General features: G+C 40.7%; 1 protein-coding gene across 2 annotated transcripts in view; it reads left to right on the top strand.

Moving 5' to 3' along the window:
• The window catches only part of Rprd1a (regulation of nuclear pre-mRNA domain containing 1A), a 43,475-nt gene extending 29,961 nt beyond the window's left edge, over positions 1 to 13,514 (top strand). Inside the window, exons 7-8 of one of the 2 annotated variants that reach the window (XM_031365144.1) lie at positions 10,138 to 10,333; positions 10,624 to 13,514. In XM_031365144.1, coding sequence (XP_031221004.1) covers positions 10,138 to 10,287 — 150 coding nt within the window. In that variant the 3' untranslated portion in view covers positions 10,288 to 10,333; positions 10,624 to 13,514. Of the gene's footprint in view, positions 1 to 10,137 lie in introns of both variants that reach the window. The other variant, XM_031365143.1, reaches the window with a different exon arrangement.
• The last annotated feature ends 1,227 nt before the right edge of the window (positions 13,515 to 14,741 follow it).

The raw sequence follows: 14,741 nt of genomic DNA, 5'->3' as shown, positions 1-14,741 counted from the left end.
CTCCCTTCCCTTCCCCTCCCCTCCCTAAAGAGACTCTACATAGCCATGGCTGTCCTGGAACTCGCTATATATACAACTCTGGCCTTGAATTCAGAGATCTATCTGCTTCTGTCATGTACCACTTTACCTAATCCATGGATTGAAGTATTAGGTAAATCAACATTTTAAACTATATTGTTGATAGACAAGTCATGGCCTCTGAGGGAAAAGAAAATCTTAAGGATGATTCAAGTAAGCAAAATAAGTTTGTAAAATACTAATGAATCTTACATTTCTAGTTTTTAGAGCATATTCAAACATTTCAGTGAATAAATCCTTTCTATGGCATAAATAATTTATGGCAATTTTTTTCTTCTAGGCACTGACCTTGAAAAAATTTTTGTTAGTGTTTATTATAACAATTTCATACATGTATAAAATTATTTTGATCACATCCCTATTAACCTCCTATTCCTTCTTACACTGAAGAATGTATGCCTCCTCTGGCAGCAATTATCTGGGCACTGACTCAGTGGTACAGTACTTGCCTAGCATGCATGCATGAGGCCCTGGGGTTAGTCCACTGCTATCTCAGCACTACAAGAGCTGGCGGAGTAGGGTGGAAAATGGTCACAGTAGAGTAGCTATTGGAAATGCCCTAACTAGTTAGTGTCCATTGTAAGACACATGCTATAGTTGCTGTGTGTGAGGGAATCCCTCCCTCCCTTTTTCTCTTCCTCTCCCTCCCTCCCTCTCTCTCTCCTTCTTCCCCTCTTCCTCCCCCCCCCCCCTTCCGGAATCATCAAAGGAGTAGTCAGGAATTCTAGGCAAGGCAAGAAAGAAACAACAGCAGCAAAGACATCGTGGCTGTGGCATTGCACTGCAAAATGAGATGTGGTTAGATTTGTAGTTTAGAGTTAGTGTATTATGGTGGTACTTACCTGCGAGCAGGATACAGTTGTAAATACATTTAAAAGGAACTGGCAAGATGGCTTCGTGGGTAAAGGCACTTGCTCCCAAGCCTGATGACCTGAGTTCAGTCCCTGGGACCTACATACTGGAAGCAAAGAACTGATTTCTGCAAACTGTCCTCTAATTTCCACTGGTGTATAGACACAATATATTTTTAAAAATATTTTAAAATGTGTATAAAACAATGTATTGGCAGACCAGCAAGATGGCTCAGCAGGTAAAGGCACTTTGCTGCCAAGCCTGACCTGAGTTTGAGTCCCAGAACCCATGTGGAGGAAGGCAAGAGCTGACTCCTTCAAGTTGTTCCACGGCCTCTATATTTGTGCCGTGATACATGCATGTCCCCTTCCTTCTCTGGATGGATGGATGGATGGATGGATGGATGGATGGATGATTAGGTTGGAGATGTATTAGATAGTAGTATATTTGCCTAGCATGCCTGAAGCCTTGGGTTTGATCCAACAACACTACAGTGGCCTATACCAGTAATCCCAGCACTGCTAAAGTGCTAAAGTGGAATCAGAAGTATCAGAAGTTCCAGATCATGCTTAGCTGCATAGTGACTTGGAGGTCAGCCTGAGCTGTATGAGGCCCCTTCTGAAGAATACAGTGTACCAACATTTATGATGCACAGGATTGGATTTTTTTTCCCTCAGACTTTTTTTTTTTTTAAGGTTTTAATTACAAAAATTATTTCCATTTTGGCGTACAAGGTCTTTAGTATTCAAGGTATAAAATTTGTGTACTCATAAGTAAATTATAAAATACAGAGAATGTAGTTTAAATGTTTCCCCTTAGAGCTAGAGTAGAATGTGATAGTTTTTAGTAGATTAAATGTTTCTGTGTGCTGATTTTGATGGGCATGTACATCTCATGAACTTACCTGCTGAACGAGAGATGTGTAGAAATCTTTGTCTCTTGATTTCTTTTTGACTCCACAAACCTTCCACTTTTGTCACTGAAGGTTTTGATGCTGAAGCCCAGCAAGTTCAGGTGTACCATGTCCCTTATTGTCCTGTGGTGTAGCACACAGGATCAGCAGCTGATAGTCAGTGTGAATGAACCAACATTTGCTACTTATGGAGTCTTTTCTGTCTTTCACAAGTGCCAGCACTAAAATCACTCCATAGAACCTGCTGTTCAGAACTGAAGTGCGGACTATAGAATCCAAATTTGACAAGAACAAGAACCTGTTTAATAACTAGTGTATACTGTAGCAAAGTGAAATTTTGTGTGGAAGTTTGGCATGGGTGATGATTTTGAAGTTAGGTATTGGATTGAGACAGTGGAACAAAACAGTAACAGCGGTTAACAAGACCGTGCAGTTCCTTCTGTCCTGCAGTCAAAGTGCAGCAACAGGACTTTACAGTCTGGTTCTAGTGTGTAGCCAAGGGTGATAGCAATAGCTTGTGGTGTTTGAGGGGCCTCTCTGAGCAGTAACTCCCAGGGCTGGCAGTGAGATAGAACAGGAACCTGTTACACAGTAATGATTAGATGTCTAAGGGTGCCCCAGTGCTGTTAGGGTACTGTAGTCTCATAGGTAGATCTGGTCAGGCTTACTGGCCTATAGTCAGGCTTTGTAGAATAGTGACTGCTGTGGAAGAAAGCCTGCTTCATTCTTGAAGCCTCTGGAACCTTGTTCCAGCATAGACTAATACACTGGGGAGTTTATAGGGAAATCAATACACTTCAAAATTGAGATAACTCACAGGTCACAATGCAGAACTAAGGAGAAGCTGATTGTGATAACACTTCAGTAAGTTTATTGTGCTGCAGTGTTTTAATTATTTTAATTCCAAAGAATATTCTAGTTAATGGACTGTTAAGATTATAACTGTGTTTAGTTTTTCTGGATTAAAAAAAAGATACACAACATCAGAAGCATATTGGATAATTAGGAGGAGATAGCTTTTTGTTGCCTGCAGCTTTGAAAAATGCACATATTTCAAATGTAGATGCATGTTTACTTATACAGTAAGTTACCCATCTTACAGTATAGCTGCCTCTGGAAACTTACCCAAGATTAGCCTACTTCACCCATGGTTAAGATTTGCTGTTTACTAGGTAATACCAAATATGGGAAGGCACTAGTCAATGTAGCTATTAGCCAGGTGATGTAGATAGGATGGCATTGAGCTGAACTAGTAAACATGGGATTCCATATTAACCAAGTGAATGAACTGTCTACAGTTTATCTAGAAGCAGAAGCCAGGGCCAGGGTGGTGGCAGTTGTGCATACAGAGTGCCTCAGAGTGGAGCAGGAGGAGCTGGGACCAAACGCTCATGTGTGAATACGTGCCTTCAGGTGCTTTGGAAGCTAGCCCAAGACTTTGGTTTACTTCCAAGAGCAGAGCTAGAAGCACTACTGCTAATGTTGGCTTCTCAATGTCTGACACCTATATCTACTTCAACATTATACAGCCTAATTCATGAGATGCTAACATAAAGTTTTACACACTATTGCTTCACTGATGCCTGGTACATTGTTTAAATGTCAGTTAAAACTACATAGAGACGAAGTGAGCATCAGAACCAAACTTAACCTGTTTGGGTAAGTTTTTTGTTTTTTTTAAATGACCAGGCTAGGAATTTAACATAAATAATTGACAATTGATGTGCTGAGGGTTCAAGTGGGTAAAGCAGACACATACAATTAGAGATAAAAATATTCCAAATAAAAACATAAAAGAAAATTTCATCTAGTTCTTTAGACAGGCACCTGACTTAGTTTAGGACTGCTGCGGAAATAATCAGTGAGGGTGTTAGAGGCCAACAAGAACTTCCCTAAACAAGTGCAAAATGGAAAATGAACAGGAACCCACAATAGTACATCCAGGGATTGAGATGATTTTGTTACAGGCCTGGAATGCCAGAAGAGAAAGCAGGAGAGATAGGAAGCCCCAGTGACCAAGGGTTTCCAGAATGAATGTCAGGAACCAAATTGCTCATCTAGGGAAACTAGAATGTCAAGCAAGATTGAGGAAACAAAATGCAGTCTAAACCTAGGCAAATCCTGTTCATATCATAGAACACCAGAGAAAAAGCTTTAAAAGAAGGTGGGGCTTGGGGGTGTGAGAATTCCTGTGTGCAACAGAATTGCCATGGACTTGACAAAGTTGTGCAGGCAAGAAGTTGGAAGGGGGGCCTGGTTGCTATTGATGCCCAACATCCCAGGAAAACTGGCAAAAAGTGTTGGAAACCCATCAACCTGGAGTTTTATGTTGAAAGACATTTGAAAGCAAAGAAAGTAGTCTGCTGTTGGAGGTGATGGTGTCACAGGATTATGTACTCAACAAGGATGAGGGGAAAGTTGGGGTCACTGTTGACCTAAGTAAAATAAGTGAAGAAGCTTTATGGCAGAACTTTCTTGGAGTCCACCTCATGGTATCAGCCCACTGAGGAGACAACAGATGTAGCACAGACCACTATATATAATTTTTATTTCAAATACTAGCCCAGACTTACCTTTCTGTCATTCTTCTTTGAAGCTGTAGAATGGGATATCCTATTCAGATGTCACATAGTTAACACCCCTAAAGTACTGTGATGTAATAGTAATCAGAAAATACAACTTCAAACTAACAAGTTGTGTCAGCTCCACTTAGTCATCACTATGTGTAGAAGCAGGTCATTTTTTTTTTATTATTAAGTTGCATTATTTTGCTTTTGAGGTTGCCTGGTTAATAGAGAAGTCACCAGTGTTGTATGCTGCCTATCAGCTCCCGTCTTACCTCTGTTCTTTTACTCTTAAGGTTAAAACTGAGGCTTGCTAGTGGATTCAGCTTTCCTGGAGTACTAGGCACCATTTCTGAATGAACTTGCCCATGACCACCTTTTAAATTCTTTTGTTGTTGTTAGTGAGTGTAAAAATCACTTGAATATTTACATAGGTGAAAGTGGTGAGTCTACTACTGAAAAGGACAAAGGTGTTCAGCCACGGTATTCTCCGTGGATGGGGAGTTAGGAAGTCATAACTGCTTACCCTTTTCAGTCGGTGGTCCTGTGTGATTGAGGAGCTTCAGTCAGGTAATATTCAGAATACCCATTGCTCAGTTAACTTCAGGATTCAAGAAACAAGCGGGCATAATGGGAAGTCTAAGTTTGAACCTTTGATTTTCACTTTTTCTGTTGACTTTGACTGAAGGTTCTTAATGGCGGTGACTTAAGTTTTGTGATTTGTATATGCTAGATCCAGGGAGTAGCACTATTAGAAGGTGTAGCCCTTTTGGAGTAGGTGTGTCACTGTGGGTATGGGCTATAAGACCCTCATCCTAGCTGACTGGAAGTCAGTATTCTGCTCGCAGCCTTCAGATGAAGATGTAGAACTCTCAGCTCTGCCTGCACCATGCGTGACTGGACGCTGCTATGTTCCCTCCTTGGTGATAATGGCCTGAACCTCTGAACTTGTAAGCTACCCCAATTAAATGTTGTCCTGATAAGAGTTGCCTTGGTCATGGTGTCTGTTCATAGCAGTAAAACCCAAACTAAGACAAGTTTCATTTTGTATAGCATATAGTCTCTACATGTGGAAATTAAATGGAGTATTTAGAATAATGACTGGCATTTTTCATTAGAGTGTGCTAGATGAAATACCTTGAGATCATAGTACAATTTAAGTGATCAGATACCGTGTACAAAAGGTTTCCAGAGATAAGCCGCTTGGATATTTACATAGATGCAGCTTCTGAAATTATATAGAAATAGTGTTCTATTTTCTTCTTTAAGAATTTTTGTGAAGAGAAAAAGCTGATAGTTGTACTCGGATGTCACTATTCTAAAAGTGTATGTGTTGACATTGGGTACTGTCAATCTAGTTGTCTTATACTTACAGAATTCTAGAGATAGCTGTTGCAAGGAGGAGGAAGTGACTTGTCTAAGCCTGTTTTTATGGTGTTCTGAAATCTGCTCAAGTTGCTTTTGACAGGTCGCAGAGGCAGCTCAGAAGAATTAATCCTGGTGTTTCCTGTTTGTTGTGGTGTGCTTTACACTAAGGCAGAGGGCTCCCAAGAGGTGGGTGGGGCCTTAATAGGCAGGTCCTTCTTTCTGCTCAGTTTTTCTGGCATCTGGAGATGTAGTGGAACTTCATCTTTGTTTTGATAGGCTTTGTTTGTTTGTTTTTATTTTTTTTTAAAGATTTATTTATTTATTATATGTAGATACACTTTTGCTGTCTTCAGATGCACCAGAAGAGGGCATCAGATCTCATTACAGGTGGTTGTGAGCCACCATGTGGTTGCTGGGATTTGAACTCATGACCTTCTGAAGAGCAGTCAGTGCTCTTCCCCGCTGAGCCATCTCACCAGCCCTGTTTGTTTGTTTTTAAATACGTATTTTACTTGGGTAGGTTTTTAAGACCAGGTATCACTAGCTCAGACTGGCTTCAGCCTCTTTGCTTCCTCATTCTTAGAACTGAAAGCACAGGCATGTGCCACTACACCTAGTTCTGGGGATTTGGGGTTTTGCTTTGGTTTGGTTCTTGTCATAATTGTGTAGAAAAGAGAGAGCAGAAATAGGATCACTTTCAAGGAAAGGTGAATAAGTGTACAAGTTTAAAAACCTTTAAATTAGTGAGAGTTTTAGAATAGTTGTATGATGCCTAAAATAACTTTTGATTTATTATATTTTATTTTTCTTCTTAAGGTAGGGTCTCCAGAACTCTGTAGCTCAGGCTGGCCTGGCACTCACTATATGGACCAGGCTAGTTTCAAACTTTAGGCTACTTTACCTATGCCTTCCAAGTGCTACAGTGTTTAGTGTACATGACCCGACCCAGCCTGGGAAATTTACTCTTCTAGCTCGGTGGTTCTCAAACCTAGGGACTGAATGGCCCTTTCCAAGGGGTTGCCTAAGACCATGAGAAAACACTGATGTTTGCATTATGATTCATAGCAGTAATGAAATTACAGTTATGAACTAGCAACAAAAATATGTTATGGTTGAAAGTCACCACAATATGAGGTATTAAAGGCCGCAGCATTAGGGCAGTTGAGAACCCAGCTCTAGCTGCGTGTTTGAAGCTAATTCAGATGTGATCCCCAGCGATAAGCACCGTTTAAGCATTGCCGATCTGTAAAACTGCCCTTACATCCTAAAGAAAGCACAGAGACTAAGATCGTCAAAGATTAACTGCTCAAGATCGTGGAGGTGGGAGCTTAAGGAGGCAGCCTTCATCTCCTGTCCTGACTTGGTGGTGCTGTGTTTGTTGCCATACAAAAAGTTGACTCAGGAAAACTGCTTACCTCCCCATACAAATAAGAAGTTTGGAAACGATCCTGTAGTAGTTAAGGTTAGAAAGAACAAGCTTTGAAAAGTGAGCATAGCATAGAGGTCTGCTGAGGTAGGAGTAGGCAATGTTGGAGGCCATATTTGGTCAAGAGAGTTTATGAAGTCTTCTATACATAAGGATTGGCTGCCGGGCGGTGGTGGCACATGCCTTTAATCCTAGCACTTGGGAGGCAGAGGCAGGCAGATTTCTGAGTTCTAGGCCAGCCTGGTCTACAGAGTGAGTTCCAGGACAGCCAGGGCTACACAGAAAAACCCTGTCTCGAAAAATCAAAAAAAAAAAAAAAAAGGATTGGCTACAGAGAAAAACCTCTAGTTTGAAATCTCAACTTGGCAGTACTTACAAGGCTGATCATATCTTGGGACTAGTTTACCACCACCACTACCTTTGGTGCTAGGCTTGGGCTCAGGGCTTCAGCATGATCAAAGTGGTTTACCTCACATTTAAACCTGAGCCTTAGCTCATTGTTGAAGCATGGCAAGATGAAGGCTCCTCTGGTAAAGATGACACATCTTAGTGCATAGGTGGAAGAATGGTCAGAGAAATGTTCCGGACAGAGAAACAGCTCTGTAACAATGGCATGTTTTGTTTGATGTTCATTTGTTTATTTGTTTTTCCTTTTGGGCCTAGCCTTTAAGAGCTGAGCCATCTTCCAGCCCCCAACCTTTGTTTGAAATGGGGTCTCTATGTATCCCTGCCTAACCTTGAACTCTCTCTACATAGACCAGGCTGGCCTCAAGCTCTTAGCTTCAACTGCCTCCGCTTCTGCTGAGATTAAAGATAAGCAGGCACCACCACACCTGTCTTAGGGCTAAAAATTTTAAGAATAGAGGCCATGGGTTAAACCAGTGCAATTGGAGTTTGAATGAAACTTGAATTTCCAAGACTTCAGGACTGCCGCTGTGGGGACCTGCAGGTAGACTGGAGATGAATGGGTGGGGTCACGTAAGTGGGCTTTTGTAAGTGAGCAGCCAGGTGGGAATGTAAAAGACCAAGGTTAGGAGTGGTTCTCATGCTGTAGGCTCCCCAGGAGGTGTCTGTACTTACCACATGAGTTGAAACCCAAATTAGCACACATGATTTCTTAAGTTTTATTTCTTACAGTGGAGAGTTTTTAGTGAGTTAGCTTAGATATATGAGAGTAGTGTGCCTGGTTTTGATAAAGACAAAGGATGACACAGCGAAAGCTTGACAGATAAGTGATTTAGATTAGGGGAAAATGTTATGAGAAAGTTGTCTAGGCTTCTGAAAAAAGCCAAGATCCTTTCCAAACTAAATGTATTTTGTGTGTGTATGTATTTGTGTGCCAGGTTGCACATGTGAAGGTCAGAGAACAGTTTGTGGGACTAAGGCTGTAGAGTAATTTAATGGAACACACAGAAAAGAAACAAGTTGGTTATACTAGTAGGTAGAGTTATTTTCAGTTTTGAATAAAAATTTTTTAAAAAAATACTCAGGGCTAAAAAATGTCAGCTTTATTGCTTCTGTCCTTTGATTTCACACACAGATCCTATATTTCAAGCATATAGTCTATAGCGTTATGTTACACTATGTATGTATGTATGTATGTATGTATGTATGTATGTATGTATTTGAGTCAGGGTCTCCTTTTGTAGCTCTGGCCAGCCTAGAACTTATATATACTCTCTGGTTGATAATATTTTAGGCATCAAAAATATAGGGAAGTGGCTCATAATTATGGTTGTGTGGTAGCATCATTTGGGAGGATTTTATAAAATTCACATGGTCTGGACCCTTTTCTGGATATTCTCAGATACTGATATGTAGTGGGGCCAGTAGTTCTCTTAAAAACAGAAACAAATAAGCAAACAAACAAAAAAGGGGGGTATGTTCTCCTTAGAAAATTTAGGTATGCAGCCAGCGATGAGGAACACTGAAGAAGGGTTCTGGTTTCCTCCTTTTTTTGCTCCCTCCCAGGCCTCATTTCTATTAGCCAAGAGTGTAAGAATCTCCACGTGCTCTCTTGGGGAGGATTTAACTGAGGGTTCTGAGGATTCATTTAGGGTGGGAAATTACTACAGACAGTGGGGTCTTTCTGCTAAACCAAAGATCGTCTTGATTGACTGACTGCCTTTTATTCCTTGAGTTATAGGTTGCCAGCCTTTTAAAATCCTTTGTCCTGCTTTTGGTGCACAGTGTGGTGATCTGTGGCTCCCATTTGAAGTTAATACATAAAATACATACCTTTTACAAATGTTGCATTGAAGTGAGGCTATCAGAATTTCAAAATGTGTATAATAATGTATCCTTTATTAATAGTGGGGGTATAGTCATCTTAATTTTAAGGTAGTTATATAGATAGTAATGAAAGACTCTAGGAGTTGGGGTTATAGCTTTGTTGGTAGAGTGCTTGCCTAGTGTACACAGAACCCCACACTGTGTCTCCAGCACCACATAAACTGGGTACAGTAATTCATTGCTCTCATGCTAATACTCAGGAGGTTTAGGCAACAGGATCAGAATTACAGGGTCATCCTCAGCTACATACTAAATCCAAAGCCGGCCTTGGTTACATGGAACCATTTTAAACCTACCACCAATGAAATTATAATGTATTATGAAGTGGTTAGTTTGTATTGGAGACAAAGTCCTAGTTACTGGTAATGCTGCAGTGGTTGCTAGCAATCACAGAGAACACTTTGAAACTTCAGCTTAAGTTTAAGAAAATACACACTAAATAGGTTTCTTTGTGATATTTTACTGTGTGGGTATTATGTACTTTTATTCACTCTACTGCCTCTGTAGTCCATTTGACTGAAATTCACAATGGAATGATCCTTATTTGCCATTAGTTGATTAATACAAATTTTCTGCAGAGAATCAGCAGAAAGCTAGATTGCCTTTTCAACATGAAAGCTAACAAGAGTGGTTTGTTGTTGCAGGAATACAAGCGCAAGTTAGCCCGAGTTTCCCTGGTACGCAAAGAACTCAGAGCCCGGATCCAGAGCCTGCCAGATTTATCTCGTTTGCCCAATGTCACTGGCAGTCACATGCACCTGCCCTTTGCGGGGGACATCTACAGTGAAGACTGACGGCCAGTCTCCTCCAGGGCCAGGACTTTGGCAGACATGGAGACAGGTTAGGTGAATAGTCCTGTAGAGTTATTTTTGTACATTGTTGAGAATGGTACTAACACAAGAAATGACAAGGAAGTATAAAATGTTAAAATGTTGGTTTGTTTTACTATTTTATTAGTGAGTTAACATGACTTAGTTAAAACCAAGTGATGATTTCTGTGTATTAATGAACTTAACAATTATTTTCGAAAAAATCTTTTGTAAGTTTTTTTTTTATCCAAGGCCTTGTGAGAAAATTCATGTTTCTATTTCTTCATGTATTTTCAACTATTTTTCTTTATTTTTTTTCAGTATCTAATCACTGTACACTATCTAATTCCTAATGAGAAGAACTGATCAGGAGCTGATGTGAGGCTGTTTATGGGATCGTTAGGACTTGATTATAGAAGAGATTAATGTTTCAACTTCACCTTACTCTTGCCACCCAAATACCGGTTCTGTGTGTCCTCATGCCTTTTGAGTTTTAACACTAGACTTGGATGCCGTGTGCAGGATCAAATTAAAGCCTAGAGAACGTTCCCCGGCAGCACTATAGTACTTCCATCCCAAGTGCCATCCCAGGATAAAAGGTCTGTTAAATAGACTCCCTTGATCACACTATCTAGAACTAAGTGCATTTAATGCTTTAAGAATGTTGTGAGTTCTGATGTCCTAGCAAGAGGACAGCTCCAGCTCTCCAGCTGACCGCTCTGTCAGGTCAGTCTTCTTACATCAGATCCCTTTAACAAACACCAGCTGTGGGGAGTAAAGGAGGCATCAGACAGAGATGTGCTTAATCCCTGTCCTGTAATGTAAACAGTAGCTCTTAACTTGGTTAGCTCAACAACTCAGTATCCATAATGTTCAACTAAGTAGCCCGAAACATTTTATTTCCGTAAAGTTTTTGAATGATTATATTTTGGAATTAAGCTATGCTGTAATACAGGGTAGATCTGGTGAATTTTATATTTGTATGTTTACAGATGTAAATACACAACAAATGTACCTTTAACTTTACTTGAATCTGGTGTGTTAGAGCAGGTGCATGCTCTCCAGCTTTCTTTTAAGTTCCATTGTGGACCTGCAGGTTTGTGTTTCATAACAACAGAAGGGAGAGATTTTTCTCCTTTATTGCTTTGCATTTCTCATGTAATCAGAGTGAAAGTAAATAGTTAATAGAACACCTTTTAAATTTCACAGGCCAATTATACTCACTACTCTGAATGGCTTCACTGTTTCTTTCTCAGTATTAGAGGTTATAGTTGAAATGAATTTACATGTGAAGAAATGACAGGTAATTTATCTTTAATAGCCAGTAGATTTGGGAACAGTGCTTTAAACACTGACCTCTCTCCGAAACAGAGTTACATGTATGCATCACCCCGTCCCCTGCATGTCCTATCTTCCACTGAGTTAGACAGCTCTTGGGAGTTAGGGCACATTTCCTCACAGAACCCGTAGCTCTTCTCTCTGCACCCTGCTGAAGCTTACCTGGGAGCCAGAACCACTCGACCATGGATAATTGTAATGTGGCTGACAAGTGGCTCGTGCACATCCTGAGCAGCATTTGTCTGTCACAGGAAGGAGTTTGTGTGCAGCAGCCAGACCCTCACAATGGGGTGTCTGCCAGGCTGTGCTATCTTTTCCTCAGGGGTAGGGATCGAAGAAAAGATTCAGCAAAGGAGATAAACACTACACACCCTGATTAGGCCTGTGTTGAAAGTATGCCAAGTAAGTTAGTTTTTGTTGTTGATGTTTTTGAAAGCAAAAGCTTTGTGTGTTAACTTATTTTCAGTATCTTGAACTTATTTATGATTTGCTGACATGGTGATTTATCCATCTAAAATACATACTTTTCCATTTAAAACTAATTTATAAATGGTATACTCTTGGGAAGATATAAACTCTTTTAGAAGTTTCCTGAAATATTTTCACCATGAAGACAGACTTAGATACTCTTTTGATGCCACTATTTGATCTAAATATTTAAGATAAAATGTATTATTTTTTTAAAGAGTGTGATGAGATCTGTGATAAATGCTAGTACTCAAGACCTGAATCCCCCAAACCTGTTGTTGGTTAGCTCACTAAGTGAACACAGACTGTATAGTTTGTTCTAGAAGTAAGTTTTTCAGCCTTACAGTAGTTAACATTCCTTTCTGAAAGGAAGACCAAACTTAATGGGCTTAAACCAGGCATGGTAAATGACTCTGATTTCAGTACTTGGGAGGCAGATCTCTGAGTTCAAGGCCAGCCTGTTCTATAGAGTGAGATCCATGCCATTAGTTACATGAGTGAGATCCTGCATTGAGAAGAGAAAAAAAATAAATGGGCTTAGGTGAGGGGTATAAAATACCAAACTGTAAATCATGCACATATTCTCTACCATGTACCTGAGGCAAATTACAAGCATGGGAACAACCTGGTCTAGTCCTCAAGGGAAAGTGTGTCACATTGTAGCAAGGTCCTGTGCTGTGAATGGACACCATTCCTCTTTTCTCCACAAACAGTGCAGAGAGCTGTCGGAGTGGCAATTTGAGCAGATTCCTGGTGCTCCCTCTGCTCCTACAACATTACAGTAAGTAAATGAACCATAGGGGGAGCTGGGAGCCTGGAAATGAGCTGTGCTCTGTAGCCAGCCTTCCCTGAGGAAAACCATCCCACCTGTAGCTTTTGTGATAGCTGTCCACAGCATTCTGAATCAGGATTTTTCTATAAGAAATCCTTTAGCATTAACAAAAGCTAGGATGACCCACCCATCATGCTTTTCAGAGTTCAGAGAATGTTGTCTGCTGCCACTGTCATGAGTAGCATCATGGTGTGTGGTTCATGAACTGAGTTTGGAGAGGACAATGACTGGGAGGTAGGAGGGCCTTCCTCAGTTCCCACTCTGAAATCGACAGGATGTGAAGTAATGCAAAGCCCCTACATTGCTTTACTTGCTCTTAGGAGTTACTCCTGAAGATGAGCCCTGCTTCTCAGTTGTGCTAGAAAAAGCTTTTGACGGTGTGAATTCAGTTCTTTGTACAGAAAGGGAACACTGGGTTACTTAATGGATTTGTGTATACACAGCATCTGTTGCCATCTAGTCTAAGCTGTCAGGAGCACATGGGAAAAGGATACTCCGTCTTTTATAAACCCTTTTCTTTGACTGTATTTGATGACAGTGTAAGATCTAAATAAAGTTTTATGTTCTTTTTGAAGAGTGTGTGTATATGTGTGTGTGTGTGTGTGTGTGTGTGTGTGTGTGTGTTATTTTCTGAATCCAATTCATTGGTAAAGGACCAGAAGATATAGGACTAATGGGAGGGAGATGGCAAAGTCCTGGAAATAGTGAGACAGAAACAAGAGAAAAGGGTTTCCGTGCTTGGCCAGTGGTCCAGTAGGACTATCAGTATCATCAGAAGTATTTATTAAACTTCGGATGTCTGAGCACCAACTTGACTCTTTTCTCAGATATTTAAATAGGGCCTGGGGAAATAGCTCAGTGGGTAAGAGCCTGTGCTGTATAAACATGAGGACCCAAGTTTGGTTCCCCAGCACCTGCATAAAAAGCTGGGCATGGCTACAAGTGCCAGTACTGGGGGTGGAGACAGCCACATTGCAGGAATGCACTGGCCAGCTGAAGACAGTGCCACAGAGAGCAATAGAGGAAGAAAGCCAACATCCTTTCTAGCCTCTGCTTGGGCACATTACCATGAATAAACAAAAACACTAAAATATTTAAGCAATTATGGATAATAATGAAGTATAGGATTTACAGTTCCTTACATAGTTGGTTCCTTTCAGTTAATACCTGAAGCTTCTTTGTGACAACCCAAGTTAATTTTTGTGGTGCTAGGAATCAAAGTCAGGGTCCCTGTATGCTAGGTATATGCTGTAGTGCTAGCTAAACCAACATTCTAGTTCCCATGCTTTGGATTTAAAGTAAAACTGGGAAATATTAGAAATCTGTGGGAATTTGTAGGGTAGTATTGGCTAGAGCTTGTTTGATAACTCAGTTGCACCTGGGAATGTAGTTCAGTTGTAGAATGCTTGAAAATAAGCATAAGGCCCTAGTTAGATCTGTGGTCACACACACACACACACACACACACACACACACATACATATGAGAGGACTTAGTTGAGGCTTACTGAAAAGGGACTCTAATCAAATGTGACAGAATGTTCTAATTCTTGCCGTCTGGAAAGTTTGGGAGGTAACAACCCTCTGTCTAGTACTCTGTCCGTCCCATTCCTAGATGGCATTTGTCCACCTCATCTGGATTCATGTTTCCTATTCACATTACTGTAGAGAGTGGGTTTTATAAGCTGGCACATAGCCAGAGACTGCAAAGAGGTGGGCCCAGTGGACATGTGAGGGACCTCCGAGGATTTGCATGCCAACTCTGCACCTTCCCAGGTCTCTCCTTCCCATTTACAGTTCCC

Source organism: Mastomys coucha, unplaced genomic scaffold (assembly GCF_008632895.1).
Source record: "Mastomys coucha isolate ucsf_1 unplaced genomic scaffold, UCSF_Mcou_1 pScaffold13, whole genome shotgun sequence".
Classification (NCBI taxonomy): domain Eukaryota; kingdom Metazoa; phylum Chordata; class Mammalia; order Rodentia; family Muridae; genus Mastomys; species Mastomys coucha.
The sequence above is the reverse complement of the archived record's forward strand: the minus strand, read 5'-3'. Positions and strand labels throughout refer to the sequence as shown.